Source organism: Thalassophryne amazonica, chromosome 13 (assembly GCF_902500255.1).
Source record: "Thalassophryne amazonica chromosome 13, fThaAma1.1, whole genome shotgun sequence".
In the NCBI taxonomy this organism is placed as follows: Eukaryota; Metazoa; Chordata; class Actinopteri; order Batrachoidiformes; family Batrachoididae; genus Thalassophryne; species Thalassophryne amazonica.
The window spans coordinates 38,952,228-38,976,823 of record NC_047115.1 but is presented as its reverse complement, the minus strand read 5'-3'; the positions used below and the strand labels follow the sequence as shown (position 1 = coordinate 38,976,823).

Below are 24,596 nucleotides of genomic sequence, written 5' to 3'. Positions count from 1 at the left end.
GAGGGCTGAACGAGATCACGGTTCGCAACCGATACCCGTTACCTCTGTTGGATTCAGTGTTCACGCCCATGCATGGAGCCCAAATTTTCACGAAATTGGATCTTAGGAATGCTTATCACCTGGTTCGGATCCGGGAGGGAGACGAGTGGAAGACGGCATTTAACACCCCGTTAGGTCACTTTGAGTACCTGGTCATGCCGTTTGGCCTCACCAATGCGCCTGCGACGTTCCAAGCGTTGGTTAATGACGTCTTGCGGGACTTCCTGCATCGGTTTGTCTTCGTATATCTAGACGATATACTCATCTTTTCTCCAGATCCTGAGACCCATGTCAAGCATGTACGTCAGGTCCTACAGCGGTTGTTGGAGAACCGGCTGTTTGTGAAGGGCGAGAAGTGCGAGTTCCACCGCACTTCTTTGTCCTTCCTGGGGTTCATAATCTCCTCCAACTCCGTCGCCCCTGATCCGGCCAAGGTTGCGGCGGTGAGAGATTGGCCCCAACCAACAAACCGTAGGAAACTACAACAGTTCCTCGGTTTTGCAAATTTCTACCGGAGGTTCATCAAGGGCTACAGTCAGGTAGTTAGCCCCCTGACAGCCCTGACCTCCACAAAAGTCCCCTTCACCTGGTCGGATCGGTGCAAAGCCGTGTTTAGGGAGTTGAAACACCGGTTCTCGACTGCACCGGTTCTGGTGCAGCCCGATCCCAATCGCCAGTTCGTAGTTGAAGTGGACGCCTCTGACTCAGGGATAGGAGCCGTGCTGTCCCAGAGCAGGGAGTCTGACAAGGTTCTCCATCCATGTGCCTACTTTTCCCGCAGGTTGACCCCAGCTGAACGGAACTATGACGTCGGCAATAGGGAACTTCTTGCGGTGAAGGAGGCTCTTGAGGAGTGGAGACACCTGTTGGAGGGAGCATCGGTACCATTTACGGTTTTCACAGACCATCGGAACCTGGAGTACATTCGGACCGCCAGGCGTCTGAACCCCAGGCAAGCCCGCTGGTCGCTGTTCTTCGGGCGTTTTGACTTCCGGATCACCTACCGCCCCGGGACAAAAAAACCAACGATCTGACGCCCTGTCCCGGGTGCATGAAGAGGAGGTCAGGACCAAGCTGTCAGACCCCCCTGAAACCATCATCCCAGAGTCCACTGTCATGGCCACCTTTACCTGGGATGTGGAGAAGACCGTCTGGGAGGCCCTGACACGGAGCCTGGACCCGGGGACAGGTCTGAAGGACAAATTGTACGTCCCACCAGAGGCCAGGGCTGCAGTCCTAGACTTCTGTCACGGTTCCAAGCTCTCCTGTCATCCAGGGGTGCGAAGGACCGTGGCAGTGGTCCGGCAGCGCTTCTGGTGGGCGTCTAAAGAAGCCGACGTCCGGGAGTATGTCCAGGCCTGCACCACCTGTGCCAGGGGCAAAGCCGACCACCACAAGGCCCAAGGCCTCCTCCAGCCTCTGCCCGTGCCTCATCGCCCCTGGTCTCACATTGGCCTGGACTTTGTCACGGGCCTCCCGCCGTCCCAGGGCATGACTTCCATCCTCACGATAGTAGACCGGTTCTCCAAGGCGGCCCACTTCGTGGCCCTCCCGAAGCTTCCGACGGCCCAGGAGACTGCAGACCTCCTGGTCCACCATGTCGTGCGTCTGCATGGGATTCCATCTGACATTGTCTCGGATCGTGGTCCTCAGTTCTCCTCCCAGGTCTGGAGGAGTTTCTGCAGGGAACTGGGGGCCACCGTCAGTCTCTCATCTGGGTACCACCCCCAGACGAACGGACAGGCAGAGCGGACGAACCAGGAACTGGAGCAGGCCCTCCGCTGCGTGACCTCCGTGCACCCGACGGCCTGGAGTGACCATCTGGCCTGGATCAAGTACGCTCATAATAGCCAAGTTTCATCTGCCACCGGCCTCTCCCCGTTTGAGGTGTGTTTGGGGTACCAGCCCCCATTGTTTCCGCTAGTGGAGGGAGAGGTCGGGGTGCCCTCGGTCCAGGCCCATCTGAGGAAGTGCCGTCGGGTGTGGCGTACCGCCCGCTCTGCCCTGCTCAGAGCCCGGACAAGGGCTAAGGCCCATGCAGACCGCCGGCGTTCCCCGGCCCCTGCATACCAGCCCGGGCAGGAGGTCTGGCTATCCACAAAGGACATCCCCCTGCAGGTGGAATCCCAGAAGCTAAAGGACAGGTACATTGGACCATTTCCCATACTCAAAGTCCTCAGTCCGGCCGCAGTGAAGCTGGCAGCTTCAGCTTCACTGCGGATACACCCCGTTTTTCATGTGTCGAGACTCAAGCCCTGCCATACCTCACCACTGTGTGCCCCGGGACCAGCACCGCCTCCTGCCCGGATCATCGATGGGGAGCCCGCGTGGACAGTACGCCGGCTCCTGGACGTCCGTCGAAAGGGCCGGGGGTTCCAGTATCTGGTGGACTGGGAGGAGTATGGACCTGAAGAAGGCTCCTGGGTGAAGAGGAGCTTCATCCTGGACCCGGCCCTCCTGGTCGACTTCTACACCCGTCACCCGGACAAGCCTGGTCGGGCGCCAGGAGGCGCCCGTTGAGGGGGGGGGTCCTGTTGTGTGGGCTGCTGAAGAGGAGGTACTGCTGGCCCACCACCACAAGATGGCGCCCTGCTTGAAGTGCTGGCTTCATGCACGAGAGGGCGTCGGAGCGACCGGGAGTGACAGCTGTCACCCATCATCCGTACCAGCTGTCACTCATCCACTACTCATCACCACCACCATAAAGGCCGGACTGCAACTCCACCTCCCCGCTGAGAAATCAGCTACCATTCAGGTAACTTCTCTGCTGAATCTTAATCGAGCATTAGTCTGATCTCTTTTGCAGCCGTTTTCCTGGGACGGATTCCTTGTCTGCTGTGTTGGTGTTTGGTGTGGACTGCGACGGCTTCGCCTCACACCCCAAACCAGATAAGTGGTTGTCTCAGGAGCTGCACGAGTGTGTGATTCGGAGGTGGAGGTTCTCTGTTGTGGGCTGGGGTGTTTGGCTGGCTTGGTTTTTGTTTTCTGTTTCTCCCACCAGGTGGTATGCATTCAGGACTGAGTGGCTGAGCATCAGGACCTCACCCTGAACACCTGAGGCTTGTTTTCACATGCAGGTCATCAGGACTCACAGCTGTGGTGTATTTTGTCATAATCAGAGATTGCTGCATTTAAACCTTGAATGCACAGTGTGTGATTGCCAGAGACTCGACCTTGTGAGCAGATGTGTGAGATCGACGTCAGGAGAACAATCTCACCATCACGGACGCAGAGACCGCTCCAGGTTTGACGCCACAGTCTGTGAAGGAGGATTGGGTGAGGTCTCACGCTCTTCAGCACACTTCCTGAGGTAATTTGGTTTTGGTGACTTTTATGAAGTAATGACAGTGGATTTGGTGTCCCTCACACCTTGTGTTAGTGAGCTGTCACGTTATGCTAATTGTCTAATCAGCTTCTGCTGCAGTGGAGATTTGAACTGAGTTGTTCCGTGCCTGCAGGGTAAGAAGCTGATGTATAGATTTAAGCCAGGAAGTGTTTGCTGATTGCGTGCACCTTTGAGTTGTGTCTCTCTGTGTGGAGTTGGACTCACCTCATGTTTTCTTTCTTCACAGACTCGGTTTGTCGCGGCCACCTGGGGGGGTGTCGGCGTGGTCCCTGGGTCCGAACTGCTGTGGCTCCGGACCGTTTGCGCTGTTGAGAGCGCGCCGTGTTTCCACCTCACCAGACCGCGGACTTTTTGGTTGTTTAGCACTGCACATTGTTATGTTTATTAAATTCTGTTATCTTTTGAACCGTGCTCTGCTTATTTTATGCTGGGTCCTTTCAAACGCTGGGTCGGTGCTCCGACCGCGTCCGAAACATAACAGTTCTCCCTCCTAACTGAACACTGACTGTGGGATTACTGAGTGTGTGAACTCACACTCATCAGTACTGTTTCTGTTCTCTGCCAGCAGTACTGGGTCTGACTGCGGAAGACAGTGGCCACCTGGGGCGCAGGGCTTGGCGGCTCCGGTGTTCTTCAGATCCGTTGGTGGTGGAAGCTGTGTGGGATCCGGCTCTTCTCTCGCCAGACGTCTTCTATCTTCGAGCCTGCCCACACGTCACCTTGTGTATAATTGACATTCCACCATATTGTTATTGTCTGTACTTCGTTGTGCGATTCACAACATTAAATTGTTACTTTTTGGCTTATCCATTGTCCATTCATTAACGCCCCCTTTTGTGGGTCCGTGTCACGACACTTTCACAACACCTTTGTCTGCAACCACGTGTTGTGTAAACTTATTTCTTGTTTGTGTACGCCAACAAGAAATTACTTTTTTTTTTTTACTTAAACGCGCTGGTGCATTTAACTTCCTTTGACGATTTTTCAAATTAAAACCTTTTGCTTCTTAAACTCCAAATTCCTCTTGTGAAAATTTTTCTTACAAAGTCAGCTATTTTTGTATTAAGTTTTGATTTGACCCGGCTTCCAAAGACAACAGTGAAAGATGAATTTTTGATTTTTGGCGAATAGAGAATAACGACACTCAAACCTTTATTCTGATGATCCCAGACCACAAGCGCTGCAGAGATAAAAACATCCCGTCTGAGTCTGACTCTCTTCACCCAAAGTCCCAACTTCATCAGTGTATTCTTCAAACTATATTTGGAATAACCATGGAATTGATCAGCTGGTCTCTCAACACTATTGACACCATTTTTTTCAACAGGAAATTAGGGCTGGGGGACCCTGTGTGCCCAGATGGAACCTATCCTGTGGACTATGTTCTCGACGCCTGAGAGAATTGGTGCGTCGCGTGCTTGACACCACTCTCCGTGGAAGACGTCGAGGATTTATTCTTATTTGCCTTTATGGTATGAGGTCTTTTGCTGCTTGAATTATGCTCTGCCCTGACCTACCGGACAATTGGCAAGATGGCTGCTGCCAAAACCACAACCCCACATCTGCCTGTCATGATTAACGAGGTGGACAAGGCGGTACAATCTCAGACTGTGTTAACTTTTGAACATAAACGCAAGTGGAAACCATCTCAGAGATATTTGTCTGCCCTGCAAAGGAATTGATGTTGGAGACCAGTGGATATTCACAATTGGATCTGGACGGCCAAAGAGAGGCCGTATTGGAATTCTGTGTCTCTCTGCCTAATCCAAACATGGCAGCCTTATCAGCTACTGAAGGTCAACATGCCCTGCTGTTTTCCTCCAGAAGGATTTCAACGGCCTTGGTGAAACATTTGGCTCCCTCTCCATTTGCTCTCCCCTACAGACTCTATGCACACACGGACAGAGACTGATATGAACTCATCTGCACACATGACGCCTGCCCCCCACCCCTACCCCTCCTTTGTGTTTCTGTCCCCACCCCCGCCCCACCCCGGGCTCTGCTCTGCCACTCCGTGAGGCCGTGCGGCACAGCTGCAGCGCCTCCCCCCCATGCTTGGCTGCGCGGGACTCTGCTGTGGCCTACACTCACTTTGCCTCAATTCAGATGATGGACTGCTTCACAGTTTAGCGTACATAAACAAATCAAATGTATATGTGCGGTTGTTTTAATGCTGATGTGTGCCATTATTACATTTAACCAGTAATAATTATGGATTAATTGCTGTATTTCTGAGGTAATTGGGTGTGAAAATAATTTTGTTGCACTTGTTGTAATGACAATAAATCATTCATTCATTCATTCAAAGCGATTAAAGGGAATAATGTGATTATTACCCATCAGATGACAAGGTAAAACCTCTTAAATCATTCTAAAGTCAGTTTTAAGCAGAAACAAGGCAATTTTAAGCAGAAACAAGGCAAAACTCTGTGACATTTTGAAATGACAGATGCACAGTGACTGCATCAGCTAGCAGTTCGTGCAGCCGTGGTGCACTGATCGCTTCATCTATCTTTTATGATGAAATAATGCTGAATTTATGTGGAAATGATTGTTGTACAAAACCTTCAAATATCTGTTGCTGAGATAGATGATGACTGGAGTGCAGTTTTAAGTAGAAACAAGGTGATAATCTGTGAACCGCGGCTAATGATGCATGCGCAGTGAAGGCAAGGCAGACCGATTTTTAGGGGGGACCGTTCGGTTGGCTACACTGGCTACAGTGTTATAAGCTGACGGGGTGGTCATCTGACAGGTGATATGTGTTTTAATTTATTTCCATGTGAGGACAGCATTCTGATGTTCGCGCTTCACGGTGAAGTTATGCAAGGTCGTGTTCTCCAGCTGTGACTTGCGAATACAGATATCTCAACAGCTGCAGGTCGCAGGGACACACCCACCTTTGTCTGCGGACCTTGTCAGCTCACAGAAAAAAAAAAGGCTCACTATCTGTTCCTTTGTTCTGTGATTTAAATTTTATGTATATATTATTTTTGTCCTGCATCTGTCTGATTGATGTCTGTGTTTTTAATTTAACACCCTGTGTGCACATTCAGGTCCAGCTGACAGTTGGTCGTCAGCTGACAGGTGCTGTATGTCCACAGCAATGTGTATGAGCAAAGTGATCACACATGAATGACTTCACGCCTTTACCCTCATTTGTTTTATTTAATGTCCACTCTTTGTCTGTCATGTAAACTACAATTGACGTGGTGGAAGTGACATCAGCCTGCCGGGCTGGCACATTAATTTCACACTGTGCTGCGCGCTCAGACGCTGGCCGGTCCCCATGTGATCATGTCTGTACGTAAATATCAGCAAGTCATGAGGACATGAGCGCCCACCCACACATGCATTACATGTTCACCAGCTGAGTTGCAGTACACAGCGGTCAGCTGTTGTAGCAGCACACTGCACTGGACAGCGACCGGACTCCGGGACCCTCACCCACAGCTGACAATGTTGAATTCATGGTGTGTGTGTGTGTGTGTGTGTGTGTGTGTGTGTGTGTGTGTGTGTGTGTGTGTGTGTGTGTGTGTGTGTGTGTGTGTGTGTGTGTGTGTGTGTGTGTTGGGGGAGAGGGAATGATGATGACACACTCCACAAGCCATTGTGTGTGTTTGGTGTGGGGGTTCGGCACAGTCACACCCATGTGTGTTGCTTGGTAACGCCACACGTGTTGCACTTAGACAGTTTTCACAGACAGCTCGAATGTGGTCATCTGCACTCTACTCTCGTGCTGAGAGCGTGAATAGCCACGCCTTTTCTAAGTGCCCAGTGAGCAGTGTTGGATGTTTGTGTGTTGTGAAAGTGTCGTGACACGGACCCACAACAGGGGGCGTAAATGAACGGACAATGGATAAGCCAAAAGTAACAATTTAATGTTGTGAATCACACAACGACGTACAGACATTAACAATATAGTGACTGTCAATCATACACCAGGTGACGTGTGGGCAGGCTCGACGATAGAAGACGCCTGGCGAGAGAAGAGCCGGATCCACACAGCTTCCACTGCCAATGGAACTGAAGAACACCGGAGCCGCCAAACCCTGCGCCCCAGGTGGCCGCTGTCTTCAGCAGTCAGACCCGGTACTGCTGGCAGAGAACAGAGACAGTCCTGATGAGTGTGAGGTCGCACACTCAGTAATCCCACAGTCTGTATTCAGTAAGGAGGGAGCACCTCCACCTCCAATCACACACTCATGCAGCTCCTGTCTAACCACTTATCTGGTTGGGGTGTGAAGCGAAGCCGTCGATGATCACACCAAACGCCAGTCCCACAGATAAGGACACACCACAGGAAAACGGCTGCAAAGAAGTTCAGATTATTACTCAATGTTTTGAGTCAGCAGAGTCAGAGTCATTTGTGTGTGACACCTGGAATCTGGCCAACACCTGCCGAGAGAGGGGTTGAATGGGCACTCAAATGGGCACTCGCATGGCACTCGCTGCCTTTCGGCCGCTGATGTGTGCGAATGGTTGTGGCTACAGATGTACGAGGTGTTTGAGGCAACTCTGATTTTTCACGAGTGGCATGCAATTCCTCCTTTGTGCGCTAGTTGGCTTCAATCGTGTTATGTGTGAAGGGGCCCTAAGTAAAGGTGATACATGTAATGATGAGAGTGAATACATGGGTCAGCTTAAAAGATTTTAAGGTTAACCATGAATCTTTTGTGGGATAAGTCCATGTGTGGAGCAGTGTATTGTCAAAGTAATCATCTTTGACATCCACCGCAAATTGCTGCTGCATTACATGGATCCTGCTGGCTTGAAACCTCTGTCCTGATGGTCAAACCAGTCTTCACTGTCAAATATTATGACATCATTGCTTCAATATTACTTCACAGCACATATTTTTTTTCTCAGAATTGTGCGAGGTCTGTCCGTAAAGTATCGTACCTTTTTATTTTTTTCAAAAACTATATGGATTTCATTCATATGTTTTTACGTCAGACATGCTTGAACCCTCGTGCGCATGCGTGAGTTTTTCCACGCCTGTCGGTGACGTCATTCGCCTGTGAGCACGCCTTGTGGAAGGAGTGGTCCCGCCCCCTCGTCGGATTTTCATTGTCTGGAAATGGCGGAATGAAAAGGACTTTTTTTCCATCAGAATTTTTTCAGAAGCTGTTAGAGACTGGCACCTGGAAACCATTCGAAAAATTTATCTGGCTTTCAGTGAAAATTTTACGGGCTTCACAGAGAATAAGGACTTTAACTACAGGTTTAAGGACCCCTTTAAAGGACGGTCGGTGCGCCGCGCTGCGAGCTGCGACGACGCGGCACAAACCACTGGATCATTTCTAAGCTGATGGCTCTGTGGATTCGAGACCGTCGTGTGCTCTTTCTCTGGTTATCACAAGACCTGGACATCAGCCATTTTCCGGCAGATTTCACTTTTAACAAGAGATTTTGTCATGGAAAGCCGCGCGGAGGCTTCGCGCGTCACGACCGATTCGCTGATGAAGCGAGACAAAGGAACACCTCCGTTTCGGCGTGTTAGAGGACAAGTTGGGACATGTCTATCTCGGCTTTCAGTGCTTACCAGTCGAGTGAGTATAAAAGAACTTGTGGTGAGCTGGACATGTCCCAACTTGTCCTCTAACACGCCGAAACGGAGGTGTTCCTTTGTCTCGCTTCATCAGCGAATCGGTCGTGACGCGCGAAGCCTCCGCGCGGCTTTCCATGACAAAATCTCTTGTTAAAAGTGAAATCTGCCGGAAAATGGCTGATGTCCAGGTCTTGTGATAACCAGAGAAAGAGCACACGACGGTCTCGAATCCACAGAGCCATCAGCTTAGAAATGATCCAGTGGTTTGTGCCGCGTCGTCGCAGCTCGCAGCGCGGCGCACCGACCGTCCTTTAAAGGGGTCCTTAAACCTGTAGTTAAAGTCCTTATTCTCTGTGAAGCCCGTAAAATTTTCACTGAAAGCCAGATAAATTTTTCGAATGGTTTCCAGGTGCCAGTCTCTAACAGCTTCTGAAAAAATTCTGATGGAAAAAAAGTCCTTTTCATTCCGCCATTTCCAGACAATGAAAATCCGACGAGGGGGCGGGACCACTCCTTCCACAAGGCGTGCTCACAGGCGAATGACGTCACCGACAGGCGTGGAAAAACTCACGCATGCGCACGAGGGTTCAAGCATGTCTGACGTAAAAACATATGAATGAAATCCATATAGTTTTTGAAAAAAATAAAAAGGTACGATACTTTACGGACAGACCTCGTATTTCTTCAACATCACAAAATGTATTGAATCAGCGCCCAAGTATCATGATGCGCATTGTATTGGAAGATAAGTATGTCATCCCTAGCCCTCTTAATGTACTTTTGACCAGGGGTAAGAAGATGTAGCACCCAGTAAACACAACTCTTTTGATATTCCATGTGATGCAAGCAGAATGTTCTCAACACTTACACGGGATATAGTGCCAACGTTTTCCCATTTTGATGACTCTTCACTGCTATTAATTTTCAAGCACCTTCAATGGAACACCAAATACAGCCATACCTGGCCAAAACGTTACTGGGCTATTTCACAGAGTGACATTCCTTCCCGTTTAATCCCAAATAGCAAATTGGGGTGTGTTTTGAAGCATCATAGTAATTTCTTGATCCATCTTTGTCAGTCTTTTTTTTTTTTTTTTGTCATTTAAGTTTTTGTTGTTATTTTAACAAGAAGAACATAAAAACATAACATAAAAATAATATTTTACAGTGGCACATTTCAATTAAAGTACAATAAATTCAGCAGAGTTAGATCCTTTTACAAATTCAAAAAAATACGTCCAAATCCAGCTTGTTTTATCCTGAGTGCTGTGAATTTTTGATAACAGTTTCTCATATGAAGCAGTTTCTGTCATCATTCTAAGCCAGTCCGCTACTTGTGGTCTGTGGGGGCTTTTCCAGATTTGGAAAATTAAACGTGCAGCAACAAGAAAACCAGTCCCAGCAAACCTGTACATTTCTATAGTGAATCCAGGAGGCACAAAAGATTTACCGCCAAGCAGACACATTTGCGGTGATGCTGGGATAGGTAAACCGACACATTTTTCCAAATACTTTACAACCTCTGTCCAAAATGAAGCCACCAGGGGGCACTCCCAGAATACATGAATATATGTACCAATGTCACAATTACATTTCCAGCAGGTGTCATTCTGTAATAAACCCATTTTGAATAATTTGGATGGTGTAAAATAAAATCGATGAACAATTTTATAGTGAATAAATTTACTTCTCGCGTCCCTGGTGGCCCATCCTACATTAGAAACAACATTTTCCCACACATCTTCCTTAATAATAATATTTAAATCTTTTTGCCAGCTCAGTCTTAAACCTTCACATATTGCACCCTGGTTACTTAAAAGTTTCTTATAATGTGATGATGCAGTTTGCACATTATTTGATAAGTTTAGCCAGACCTGTAATGTATTTTTTTTTTGCGTATTGCTCAAATCAAAAACTAATCCTACACTACTTCTAATTTGTAAATATTTCCAGAAATCCCCTTTGTCTGTAAGGTTGAAGGTGTCTCTCAACATTGCAAATGACATGAAATTGTCATCCCTGTACAAATCCTCAGTCTTCTGAACCCCCCGCATCAACCATTTTCTCCAAAAAATAGGAGATTTCCCAATACGCACTGCTGGATTGTTCCAAACTGAAGAATAAGTCTGTTCATAAGAGGAAATGCCCAATATTTTGTGTACCTTACTCCATGCCCACTGAGAATGTTGTACAATTGGGTTGTGTTGTAATTCACTTTCAGGCCTGTGAGAGAGCAATTGGATGACTTCAAAATGAGCCGCCAATGCCCTTTCAACTTTAACCCATCCCTTGTTCAAATCTTGCTTTTTCCAATGCTTGGATAATTTATTCAATTCAAATGCAATATTGTATAGTTCCAAATCTGGGAGTGCCAGCCCTCCTGCCTCTCTCAAAGCCGAGAGTTTTTCAGACTGATTCTCGGTTTCTTCCCGTTCCATAAAAATATTTTGATTAGCTCATTATATTTCTTATACCAGGTGTTATTAATAGTCAGGGGTACCATCATTGAAATATAATTGAACTGTGGGGCAACCAGCATCTTAATAGTATTAACTTTACCCCACAGGGTAAGATTTAATAGTTTCCACTTATCTATATTATTTTTTAAGTTATGGAGCAGTGGTTGTATGTCAGTTGAGATTATATCATTCAACTCTGGGCTTAATTTGATACCAAAGTATTTCATACCAGCAGGGGTCCATCTAAAGTGGAATGGTGAGAGGTGAGCTTCTTTGAAACTGGCATGGCCTCAGACTTCTGCCAATTGATTAAGTACCCTGATAACCTTGAAAAATGTTCGATTGTAGACAGGACCTTTGGGACCGAGGTGGAAGGATCTTTAATAAGAAGCAGAACATCGTCAGCATACAAGAACATTTTATGTTCTTCTGACTCCTGCACCGCTCCCTTGATATTTTTATCATGTCTGATGCAGCAGCTAAAGGCTCCAAAAAAAGGATGAACAAAAGGGGGTTTAACGGGTCGCCTTGTTTTGTCCCACGTTGTAATTTGAAAAAAGGTGAAACTAGCCCATTAGTTGACACAGCAGCCCTAGGGTCTGCATAGATCACACTAACCCACTTGATTAAGCCTTCCCCAAATCCAAATGCTTTCAAAGTGTATTGGAGGAAGCTCCACTCTACCCTGTCAAAGGCCTTATGAGCATCCAGTGATAGGGCCACTACAGGAGTATCATTATTGCGATGTTGCCATATGAGATGCAGGAGTCTTCGAACATTATCTGATGATGTCCTTCCCTTCACAAATCCCACCTGGTCTGTGTGAATCAAGTATGGTAATATTTTTTCCCTTCTGAGGGCAATGACTTTTGTCAGAATTTTACAGTCTGCATTAATAAGACTCACAGGTCTAAAGCTACCGGGGTCCATAGGATCTTTATCTTTTTTATAAATTAAAGATATTAGGGCTTCATTAAAAGTCTCTGCCATTTTCCCCAAATCAAATGATTCTTTGAATACCTCAGTCAAAATTTGGGCCAGTTTGTCTATAAATTTTTTATAATATTCTGATGGAAACCCATCAATTCCTGGCGTCTTCGTGGGTTTCATAAGGGAAATTGCCTTTTTTACCTCCTCTATTGTTATAGGGCCATCCAAATATGTTTGTTGATTGATTGTCAGTTTTGGCAAATCAAATTTTGAAAAAAAACTTGTCACACTCTTTGAGGTCATGTTCAACCTGTGATTCATACAATTTATTATAAAATTTAAAGAAGACATCATTAATATCGCCTGTACTGGTCCTTGGAACTCCTGACTCATCTTTTATGGCTGGTATTGTAAAGTTATCCTCTTTTTTCTTAAGCTGTCTCGCCAGGAGTTTTCCAGCTTTCTCACCACTCTCATAAAAGTTGGTGTTTAACCTAAATAAAGCATATTCCACTTTTTTTTATTATATATTTCATTTATCTGTAATTTTAGATCACAAATTTGTCTTAATATTATCTCATCATAACATTCTGATAGCCTTTTTTCCAATTTCTTAAGCTCAGTTTCAATTGTATTTACTCTTTGCATTTGTTCTTTTTTTTGTCGCATATGCAATCATTTCCCCCCGTATATAGGCTTTTGATGCCTCCCAAACTGTACCAACCTTTTCTTGTGAACCCATGTTCAACTCAAAAAAATTCTCAAGCTCCTGTTCCAAGTATTTACATATCTCAGTATCCTGCAATATACATTTAGTCTCCACCTACTCTTTTTGATTAAATCCGGTTCCAAAATCAAACCCAAGTGCACGGTGGCATGATCTGTCAATGCAACTGGTCCTGTTAAACATTCTGAAACATTTTCCACCAAGTTATTGCTAATTATAAAGTAATCGATTCTGGAATAAGATTTATGCATATGAGAACAGAATGTATATTCTCGTTCTTTAGGGTTAATCACCCGCCAAATATCTACTAAATTGAGATCTTTCATCATTAACTCGATCGACATTCTATCCTTGGGTTTGCCTTTAGAGTAGGTAGTTTTGTCTAAAACCCCATCAATGACCTGGTTAAAGTCTCCTGCAATGATAGATTTACTAGTCGTTATGTCCCCAATCATTCTGTTTATGTAATGGAAAAAAACTGCATCCTCTAGATTTGGTCCATAAATATTGTATAAATTAACTTTTACTCCATTAATTACAGTTTCTAAGCATATCACTCTGCCATCTAAGTCTTTTTGCTCTTTTAAGACAGTAAGATTCAGTTTTGTATGCACTAAAATAGCAACTCCATGTTTTTTATTAGTGTAGGAGCTATGGAAAACCTGCCCCACCCAGTCTCTTTTTAATCTAATTGCTTCTGAGTCTAATAAATGTGTTTCTTGTATAAATGCTAATTGAGCTTGTTGGGATTTTAAATATGTCAATCATTTCTTTAGCTTTATTGGGTTTTGCAGCCCATTCACGTTCCAGGATATTATTCTTAAACAGTTAGCCATTTCTACTCTTGTGACATGGTAACAGTTCTGCTGTTAAATAAAACAAATGTGCCATTATTACCAAAACAAAAACATCCTCTGATGTAAAACACATCAGGAAAACTAAACTGAAATAAACTCCTGAACATGGAAAACCCCTCCCTCTTCCTTTCTCTCACCTCCCATAAACACAGCCCATGAGATACACGAGTGATCGCCCAATTGAAGCCCCCTCTTCCCCCTTTTGTCTCTCCTAAACTTAGGAATTATAATGACAAATAAAATACCTACAGTTAGGTGTATTGCAGAAGCAATATAATAGTCATAATCTTAATTTTAATGAAACTGTAAATAACTGATTATAAGAAATTGTAGTTTTTACAAAACAAAATAACTTAAATCGTTTCTCTCAATATAAAACCGTGTTTTGCAGCAAAAAAAAAAAATCTCCTATTTAACCGGCTTTACTCGCTGTCTGTCATTTAGTCCATAAACCATGTCATTCTTGGTGCTCCTCTTCTTCAGTGTGAGTGTTGTTTAGAAAGGCCAGAGCTTTACGGTGATCGGTGAATCTCATTCGTTTGCCTTCCCACGTGAAGTGCAGCTCAGCCGGATAAGCCAGCGTGAAACACACATCCAGCTCATGTAGTCTCCTCCTGGCGTCCGTGAACTTCTTTGGTTTCTCCGCTGTTTCTCTCGTCATGTCAGGAAAGAAAGACAGCCTACACCCTCTCCACGTGATGGTTTCTTTCTTTTTATACTTCTCTCTTGCCGCGTTCAGCACCCGCTCTCGTTCCAGGAAACTTAGGAATCGCATCACAATGGGTCTGGGAGGTCTGTCCTCGTCAGGGACTGGTCCAGCGGTGCAGTGGACCCGCTGCAGCTGCATGCGGTCAAGCTCAACACCAAGCACCTCAGAGATGATCTGTCTCACACACTCGTCCAACTTTCCGCCCTCAGACTTCTCTTTCAGACCTATTAAGCGCAGGTTTTGTCTCCTGTCCCGATTAGCTGCGTCTTCAATGGCTTGGTGAAGCTCCACGCACTTTTTAGCACTCTTTTCTGCAGACGCACACAGCCTGAGATTCTCGTCTTCTAACTGGGAGATGCGGCTTTCTGCCTCGTCCAGTCATAGCATGATCTGGTCAACATCGTTCCGTATCTCTTTGTTAGCTTCTTTTACCTCATTCACCTCTTCTTGCAAGGTTGTCAGAAGCTGCCTAACTTTTCCCATTTCCTCAGTGGCTTTCTTGAGAGACTATTGCATTTCAAGCAGAACGCTTGCTTCTGTGGTTTGGCTAGCGGGTTTAGGATTAGCTCCGCTAGCTGTAGCCGTAGCCGTGTTTGGCAGACGCAGTCGTCATTGCTTCAAAATGAGTAACAAACCCAGCACAGAAACACTTATTGTCGCTAAATGAAAAATATTTGTCCAAAGAGAAGGGATTTAATTAGCGAATTTAGATCAAATTAAGGGCTTTGACGGGCAGGTCCCACTCAATCGACCATCCTGCTCGGTGCTCTCACATGACTCCCATCTTTGCCAGTCTTGAACAAACATGGTATACGTCAGGAGTCACCAACCGTGTTCCTGGAGGGTGCCTGCCCTGTTTTCTAACTCTCCCTGTTCCACTCCCAGGCAATTAACTCTATCAGGTGTGCTCAGCCAATCAAGAGCTGGAAAACACTACTTTTAAAAAAACTGGTGTGACTTGAGTAGATAGACATGGAAAACGTGCAGGGCAGCTGCTCTCCAGTAACAGGGTTGGTGACTCCTGGTATACGTAGTAGCCACGGCCATCGTCGGCACCAGTTTTGAAATGAGGGTCAAATTTACAAACTATTCAAAAATTTTATCCCATTTCGCCATATCATTGGTAGTGGGTGGTAACTTCCGGGTGTTCATAGCCTTAATAGCTTCAGTCATGTTTGAACATCTTTAAACAGGGCATTGCTAGTGAGTATGAATCTGTTTGATTGTGCTCCATTGTGATAAAAAGTTGAAGCCAAAGCAACATTTGTTGCGGTTCTGGCCAAGTGCACTGCTCTTTACTTTTGTTTTCGGATGGGTTGCCAGGTCTGCACTTTATAAGCCAGCCAGTTACTAGGTCTGCAATTTATAAGCCAGCCAGTTACCAGGTCTGCACTTTATAAGACAGCCTGTTAGGAGGCAAGATGGATTAAGCCGTTTCATCTCATTTTGGCACTTTGTTGGATTGTGGGTGATCATAGTACAACAGCACCCTGTGGAACAGGGGTGTAAGACAAACATTTTAGAAATGCATGCTCTGTGCAACTGATTTAACATTACTCCAAAATCATCTTGCTAATCTTTCGGCCAATAACTCAGTAAGCAGATCTTGATGATTGAAGGGATAAAGAGACAAGGATAAAAACAGAGGTATAAAGAGGTAAAGTGGAAGTGGTTTGATAAGGACAATGATTGGGGAAGAACTGCATGAACAAGCTTAATGGAAAAAGAAAAAGTTGGTGAGATATACTGTATCGATCCCACATAAAACTGAAAAATATAAAATCAAACAGTAACAAATGTTACCTCTACAGATGACATCCACTGTACATCTATGGTCATGCTAAAAGTCACTTCCTTGGAGCAACCTTATCATCCTATTTAATGGAGGATGTAGACCATTCCCTACAGACTCCTTACTCAGTCTAACCCTGTCAGAACGCTTCATACAGGGGAAATAAAATGAAGAGAGAAAGAAACTGAACACACGTTCCCCAGAGCACATCATTAAACCATTTTCGATTACACTTCTCAGTACAAAAGTAAAAGAAAGTACTGCTTCTCGGTTGTTACAGACCCTCAGCTTGTGCTCCCAGTGGGACACTCTGCTTGGTGGCTTTACTGGTTGGGCATCAACAACATTTTAAGACACTCTATCTCATCAGGGAACCTGCTGAACATCTTGTAATAGTAGACAGAGATCACAGTTCTCCAAAGGTTGCTCTCATCTACCCTGTTCATTTTTCAAAACACACTTTCTTATATCAGTAGGGGTGTTTGGGTTTTTTTTTTTTGTTTGTTTTTTGTTTTTGAATAGAATTATGGACATACTGGATTCTTCTGCAGTGCCATCAATGAGGGAAAGGTTGTGGAGGTCAGCCTTATAGATGGATTTGTAGACAGGCTTGAGTTTTATGCAACCAGTGTTTCCATTGTGTCATAGACCATAATTTTCTTCTTATTTTAAAATATCATATTTCTCTAACCTTATTCATGATGTAGTTGTGGATTTGACAGAACATGAGCTATTAGGGACACTCAGTGGAGGAGTATCACTTGCGTAGTGAGGTAGCATCAGGAAAACCTACCTGACTCGCAACAGTCTGACCTCAGCTCATGTTGCGAATTATTGTGTGAACAATCACGATGATAGGAATTGTCAACATGGAATGTGTTGAGGACCACAGCAGCTGCAAGAAGGCAAGGAGATAACCATGTTTCACCTGACTACAGCACATGGATGTTTTCAAGAAGTAGGGATAAACTGGTTGTATGCCTGAGTGGTTGCTATCCAGGATGTGGGGTTGAACATGATCCACAGCTACAGTGCATCCAGAAAGTATTCACAGCGCTTCTTTTTTCCACATTTTGTTATGTTACAGCCTTATTCTAAAATTGAATAAATTAATTTTTATCCTCATAATTGTACTCACAACACCCCATAATGACAACATGAAATGTTTTTTTATTATTATTATTGCAAATTTATTAAAAATAAAAACCTAGAAAATCACATGTACGTAAGTATTCACACCCTTTGCTCAATATTTTGTTGATGCACGTTGCCACAAGCATGGTGCACCTATCTTTGGCCAGTTTTGTCCATTCCTTTTTGCAGCACCTCTCAAGTTCCATCAGGTTGGCTGGGGAGTGTCAGTGCACAGCCATTTTCAGATCTCTCCAGAGATGTTCAATCAGATTTTGGTCAAGGCTCTGGCTGGGCCACTCAAGGACATTCACAAAGTTGTCCTGAAGCCACTCCTTTGATATCTTGGCTGTGTGCTCAGGGTCATTGTCTTGCTGAAAGATGAACTGTCGCCCCAGTCTGAGGTTAAGAGCGCTCTGGAGCAGGTTTTCATCCAGGATGACTCTGTACATTGCTGCAATTATCTTTCCTTCAATCCTGTCTAGTCTCCCAGTTCCTGCGACTGAAAAACATCCCCACAGCATGATGCTGCCACCACCATGCTTCATAGTAGGGATGGTGCCTGGTTTCCTGCAGAAAGGATGCCTGACATTCACACCAAAGTGTTCAGGCTTTGTCTGATCAGGCCAGAGAATTTTGTTTCTCATGGTCTGAGAATCCTTCAGGTGCCTTTTGGCAAGCTCCAGGTAGTCTACCATGTGTATTTTACTAAGGATGTTGGGAAGGTGTCGTAGCACGGACCCACAACAGGGGGCGCAAATGAACGGACAATGAGTAAGCCAAAAGGTAACAATTTAATGTTGTGACAATACACAACTAAATATACAGAAATTGCAAAGTCAATTAACACCAGGTGACGTGTGGGCAGGCTCGAAGATAGAAGACCCCGACGAGAGAGAGGCCGCGTCCCACACGGCCTCCACCACCAACGGTCTGAAGAACACCGGAGCCGCCAAGTCCCGAGTCCCCAGGTGACCTCTGTCTTCGGCTGTCGAACCTGGTACTGCTGGCAAAAAGCATAGACAAGATGAATGAGTGTAAGTCCTTACACTCAGTGGTCTACAGTCTGTACACAGTCAGGAGGAGGACCTCCACCTCCGAATCACACACTCGTGCAGCTCCTTGTGTAACCACTTATCTGTAGCGCAGTCGTCGTCGTCACGCCACACGCCAATTCCCCAGATAAGGGCGAACACCACAGGATACCGGCTGCAACAGAAGTTCAGAATTCACTCAACGATATGAGTCAGCAGAGAAGTTACCTCTCGGTAGTCGATTTCTCGGCGGGGAGGTGGAGTTGCAGTCCGGCTTAAGTACTGGTGTAGATGAGTGACAGCTGGTGTGATGAGTGACAGCTGTCACTTCCTCTGGGTCTGGCGCCCTCTCGTGCTTGGAGCCCGCACTCCAAGCAGGGCGCCCTCTGGTGGTGGTGGGCCAGCAGTACCTCCTCTTCAGCGGCCCACACAACAAAGGAGTGGCTTCTGTCTGGCCACTCTAACACACAGGCCTGATTGGTGAACTGCTGCAGAGATGGATGTCCTTCTGGAAGGTTCTCCTCTCTTCACAGAGGAATGCTGGATTTCTGATAGAGTGACCATTGGCTTCTTGGTCACCTCTATGACTAAGGCCCTTCTCCCCAAATCTCTCAGTTTAGACGGGCAATCAGCTTGCGGAAGAGTCCTGGTGGATCTGAACTTCTTCCATTTATAAATGATGGAGGCCACTGTATTCACTGGGACCTCCAAGGCAACACAAATGTTTCTTTGACCTTCCCCAGATTTGTGCCTAAACACAATCCTGTCTCCGAGGTCTTCAGGCAATTCCTTTGACTTCATGCTTGGTTTGTGCTCTGACATGCACTGTCAACTGTGGGACTTTATAAGTAGACAGCTGTGTGCCTTTCCAAATCATGTCCAATTAACGAAAGAATTTACCCCAGGTGGACTCCAATTAAGCTGTAGAAACATGTCAAGATGATCAGTGAAAAGAGGATGCACTTGAGCTCAATTTTGAGCTTCATGGCAATGGCTGTGGATACTTATATACATTTGCAAAAATCTAAAAAAGAAAACATAATGGCAATACCCCTCACATTGTTATTATGGGGTATTGTGTGTAGAATTTTGAGGGAAAAAATTAATTTCATCCATTTTGAAATAAGACTGTAACAAAGTGTGGAACGGTGCAGCGCTGTGAATACTTTCTAGATGTACTGTATGCAAATTCATCTACCTTAGGTACTTCGTTTGGCAAAAGATTTGAATTTTATATACACACACGTACGTGTATACATTTTCTGTATCCTCTTACTCCAATAAAGGGTCATGGGGGTGCTGGAGCCTATCACAGCAGTCACAGGGCATGAGGCGGGGTACGCTCTGGACAGGATGCCAGTCTATCGTAGGCTGAATTTTATATATTTTACTAAAAATCCTAATAATTCTTGGAGATATATAAGCCATTGCTAAAAAAAATTATGATAATTCAAAAAAAATATTCATGGTATTCCAAAATAAAATAAAAAGTCATGCCAGAACCTCAAGCCAGTGTGTCCCAAGTTTCAAGCAAAAATCACCTGTGAGAGGATGTTCTGACAGGATCAACATATTTTTGGCTGAACTGTCATGTTGTATCTGTCACTGTACTAGAACACTATTTCTAACCCATTTCTGTTATTCTGATGAGACACGTGCATGCCAAATCTCCTGTAACACACCCTGTAGGACTCACTGACATTTTATTTCGTTCTGCGTCTTAATCATTCCTGTGTGTTTGTGTGTGTGTGTGTGTGTGTAGTGTCAGATGAAGATGAAGTCTGCAGGTGTGGTGGATGGAGGACTGTTCACAGAGAGCTACTGTAACATCTGCAATGCACAGCTCATTTCTGAATCTCAGCGCATCGCTCACTATGAGGTGAGTCTATTTCTTTTCCGTTTGGTGGAATTTCTTGATACTGGTTTTGGTAGAACCAAACATGAAAAGCATCTTTAGAAGAATACAGACATTTTTGGGCATAGGTGTACAGGCATCATAAACAAGAGAATTTTCTTTCCTTTACCATTTGTCTGTTGGTTTGTTCATTAGCTCCCACCACTGTTCATCCATGTGTTCATCCATAGGTCTATTTGTGCCTGTGATCTTCACTGCTGTTACTCAAAACCAAATTGTCGCAGATCATTCTTCTTTCATAGATAAGTGGGCCTTGATCTACTTGTTGTAGGTTAAATTTGGTTCAGCACATAAAAATAAGTCTTCACTGTACCATTGCTCATCTCCAAATCATTACATACCTAAGATATTTGTGCTAAAAGTACATCTCACAGCCTTCTCATGTCAGTTCAGAGGTCAACAACCTTGAGCTACTTTTTTTCTGAGTCTAATCTGGATCCTTGCTTAAAAATAGGCGTTTACCGTTCTATTACTTAACGTACCCAAGATACTTGATATACATGTTCATTTCACAGAGGGTAGTGACTTTTACCCTTTACCTATGCAAAGTGTTACATCAGTTTTTCTTGCTGAGACAGCAGTTCCTTTTTTAGATTGTGTGTGTTTGTTAGGGCTAAAGCGATTAGTCGAGTAACTTGAATAATTCGATTACAAAAAAATGTTCGAGGCAAATTCTGTGCCTCAAAGCTTTGTTTGATGTTGTAGTACATATGCCAAGCCTGTGTGTGGCGCTGTAACATCCCCAGAAAAACAAACGGAAGAAGACTAGATTATGCATAAACTGTGTAAGCACACATCAAATTAGCACAATATCTACAGCTTTCCATCGTGACACACAGAGTGAAATCAATCAATCAACTTTTTTCTTATATAGCGCCAAATCAATCAATCAATCAATCAACTTTTTTCTTGTATAGCGCCAAATCACAACAAACAGTTGCCCCAAGGCGCTCCACATTGCAAGGCAAGGCCATACAATAATTATGAAACACAGTCTACGTCTAAAGCAACATAACCAAGGGATGGTCCAGGGTCACCCGATCCAGCCCTAACTATAAGCCTTAGCGAAAAGGAAAGTTTTAAGCCTAATCTTAAAAGTAGAGAGGGTATCTGTCTCCCTGATCTGAATTGGGAGCTGGTTCCACAGGAGAGGAGCCTGAAAGCTGAAGGCTCTGCCTCCCATTCTACTCTTACAAACCCTAGGAACTACAAGTAAGCCCGCAGTCTGAGAGCGAAGCGCTCTATTGGGGTAATATGGTACTACGAGGTCCCTAAGATAAGATGGGACCTGATTATTCAAAACCTTATAAGTAAGAAGAAGAATTTTAAATTCTATTCTAGCATTAACAGGAAGCCAATGAAGGGAGGCCAACACGGGTGAGATATGCTCTCTCCTGCTAGTCCCCGTCAGTACTCTAGCTGCAGCATTCTGAACCAACTGAAGGCTTTTTAGGGAACTTTTAGGACAACCTGATAATAATGAATTACAATAGTCCAGCCTAGAGGAAACAAATGCATGAATTAGTTTTTCAGCATCACTCTGAGACAAGACCTTTCTGATTTTAGAGATATTGCGTAAATGCAAAAGGCAGTCCTACATATTTGTTTAATATGCGCTTTGAATGACATATCCTGATCAAAAATAACTCCAAGATTTCTCACAGTATTACTAGAGATCAGGGAAATGCCATCCAGAGTAACGATCTGGTTAGACACCATGCTTCTAAGATTTGTGGGGCCAAGTACAATAACTTCAGTTTTATCTGAGTTTAAAAGCAGGAAATTAGAGGTCATCCATGTCTTTATGTCTGTAAGACAATCCTGCAGTTTAGCTAATTGGTGCGTATCCTCTGGCTTCATGGATAGATAAAGCTGGGTATCATCTGCGTAACAATGAAAATTTAAGCAATACCGTCTAATAATACTGCCCAAGGGAAGCATGTATAAAGTGAATAAAATTGGTCCTAGCACAGAACCTTGTGGAACTCCATAATTAACTTTAGTCTGTGAAGAAGATTCCCCATTTACATGAACAAACTGTAATCTATTAGACAAATATGATTCAAACCACCGCAGCGCAATGCCTTTAATACCTATGACATGCTCTAATCTCTGTAATAAAATTTTATGGTCAACAGTATCAAAAGCAGCACTGAGGTCCAACAGAACAAGCACAGAGATAAGTCCACTGTCCGAAGCCATAAGAAGATCATTTGTAACCTTCACTAATGCTGTTTCTGTACTATGATGAATTCTAAAACCTGACTGAAACTCTTCAAATAGACCATTCCTCTGCAGGTGATCAGTTAGCTGTTTTACAACTACCCTCTCAAGAATCTTTGAGAGAAAAGGAAGGTTGGAGATTGGCCTATAATTAGCTAAGATAGCTGGGTCAAGTGATGGCTTTTTAAGTAATGGTTTAATTACTGCCACCTTAAAGGCCTGTGGTACATAACCAACTAACAAAGATAGATTGATCATATTTAAGATTGAAGCATTAAATAATGGTAGGACTTCCTTGAGCAGCCTCGCAGGAATGGGGTCTAATAAGCATGTTGATGGTTTGGATGAAGTAACTAATGAAAATAACTCAGACAGAACAATCGGAGAGAAAGAGTCTAACCAAATACTGGCATCACTGAAAGCAGCCAAAGATAACGATACATCTTTGGGATGGTTATGAGTAATTTTTTCTCTAATAGTCAAAATTTTGTTAGCAAAGAAAGTCATGAAGTCATTACTAGTTAAAGTTAATGGAATACTCAGCTCAATAGAGCTCTGACTCTTTGTCAGCCTGGCTACAGTGCTGAAAAGAAACCTGGGGTTGTTCTTATTTTCTTCAATTAGTGATGAGTAGAAAGATGTCCTAGCTTCACGAAGGGCTTTCTTATAGAGCAACAAACTCTTTTTCCAGGCTAAGTGAAGATCTTCTAAATTAGTGAGACGCCATTTCCTCTCCAACTTACGGGTTATCTGCTTTAAGCTACGAGTTTGTGAGTTATACCACGGAGTCAGACACTTCTGATTTAAAGCTCTCTTTTTCAGAGGAGCTACAGCATCCAAAGTTGTCTTCAATGAGGATGTAAAACTATTGACAAGATACTCTAACTCCCTTACAGAGTTTAGGTAGCTACTCTGCTCTGTGTTGGTATATGACATTAGAGAACATAAAGAAGGAATCATATCCTTAAACCTAGTTACAGCGCTTTCTGAAAGACTTCTAGTGTAATGAAACTTATTCCCCACTGCAGGGTAGTCCATCAGGGTAAATGTAAATGTTATTAAAAATGATCAGACAAAAGGAGCTTTCAGGGAATACTGTTAAGTCTTCTATTTCCATACCATAAGTCAGAACAAGATCTAAAATATGATTAAAGTGGTGGGTGGACTCATTTACTTTTTGAGCAAAGCCGATAGAGTCTAATAATAGATTAAATGCAGTGTTGAGGCTGTCATTCTCAGCATCTGTGTGGATGTTAAAATCGCCCACTATAATTATCTTATCTGAGCTAAGCACTAAGTCAGACAAAAGGTCTGAAAATTCACAGAGAAACTCACAGTAACGACCAGGTGGACGATAGATAATAACAAATAAAACTGTTTTTTGGGACTTCCAATTTGGATGGACAAGACTAAGAGACAAGCTTTCAAATGAATTAAAGCTCTGTCTAGGTTTTTGATTAATTAATAAGCTGGAATGGAAGATTGCTGCTAATCCTCCGCCCCGGCCCGTGCTACGAGCATTCTGACAGTTAGTGTGACTCGGGGGTGTTGACTCATTTAAACTAACATATTCATCCTGCTGTAACCAAGTTTCTGTTAGGCAGAATAAATCAATACGTTGATCAATTATTATATCATTTACCAACAGGGACTTAGAAGAAAGAGACCTAATGTTAATAGACCACATTAACTGTTTTAGTCTGTGGTGCAATTGAAGGTGCTATATTATTTTTCTTTTTGAATTTTTATGCTTAAATAGATTTTTGCTAGTTATTGGTGGTCTGGGAGCAGGCACCGTCTCTACGGGGATGGGGTAATAGGGGGATGGCAGGGGGAGAGAAGCTGCAGAGAGGTGTATAAGACCACAGCTCTGCCTCCTGGTC

General features: G+C 44.3%; 1 protein-coding gene across 2 annotated transcripts in view; it reads left to right on the top strand.

Annotated features, from left to right (window-relative positions):
- zgc:171482 (zinc finger protein) overlaps positions 1–24,596 on the top strand; it is a 288,673-nt gene that overhangs the window by 53,962 nt on the left and 210,115 nt on the right. Inside the window, exon 2 of one of the 2 annotated variants that reach the window (XM_034185158.1) lies at positions 20,338–20,454. The exons of the other annotated variant lie outside the window; for it this stretch is intronic. Coding sequence (XP_034041049.1) covers positions 20,344–20,454 — 111 coding nt within the window. The 5' untranslated portion in view covers positions 20,338–20,343. The remainder of the gene's footprint in view (positions 1–20,337; positions 20,455–24,596) is intronic. 2 annotated transcript variants of the gene reach the window in all.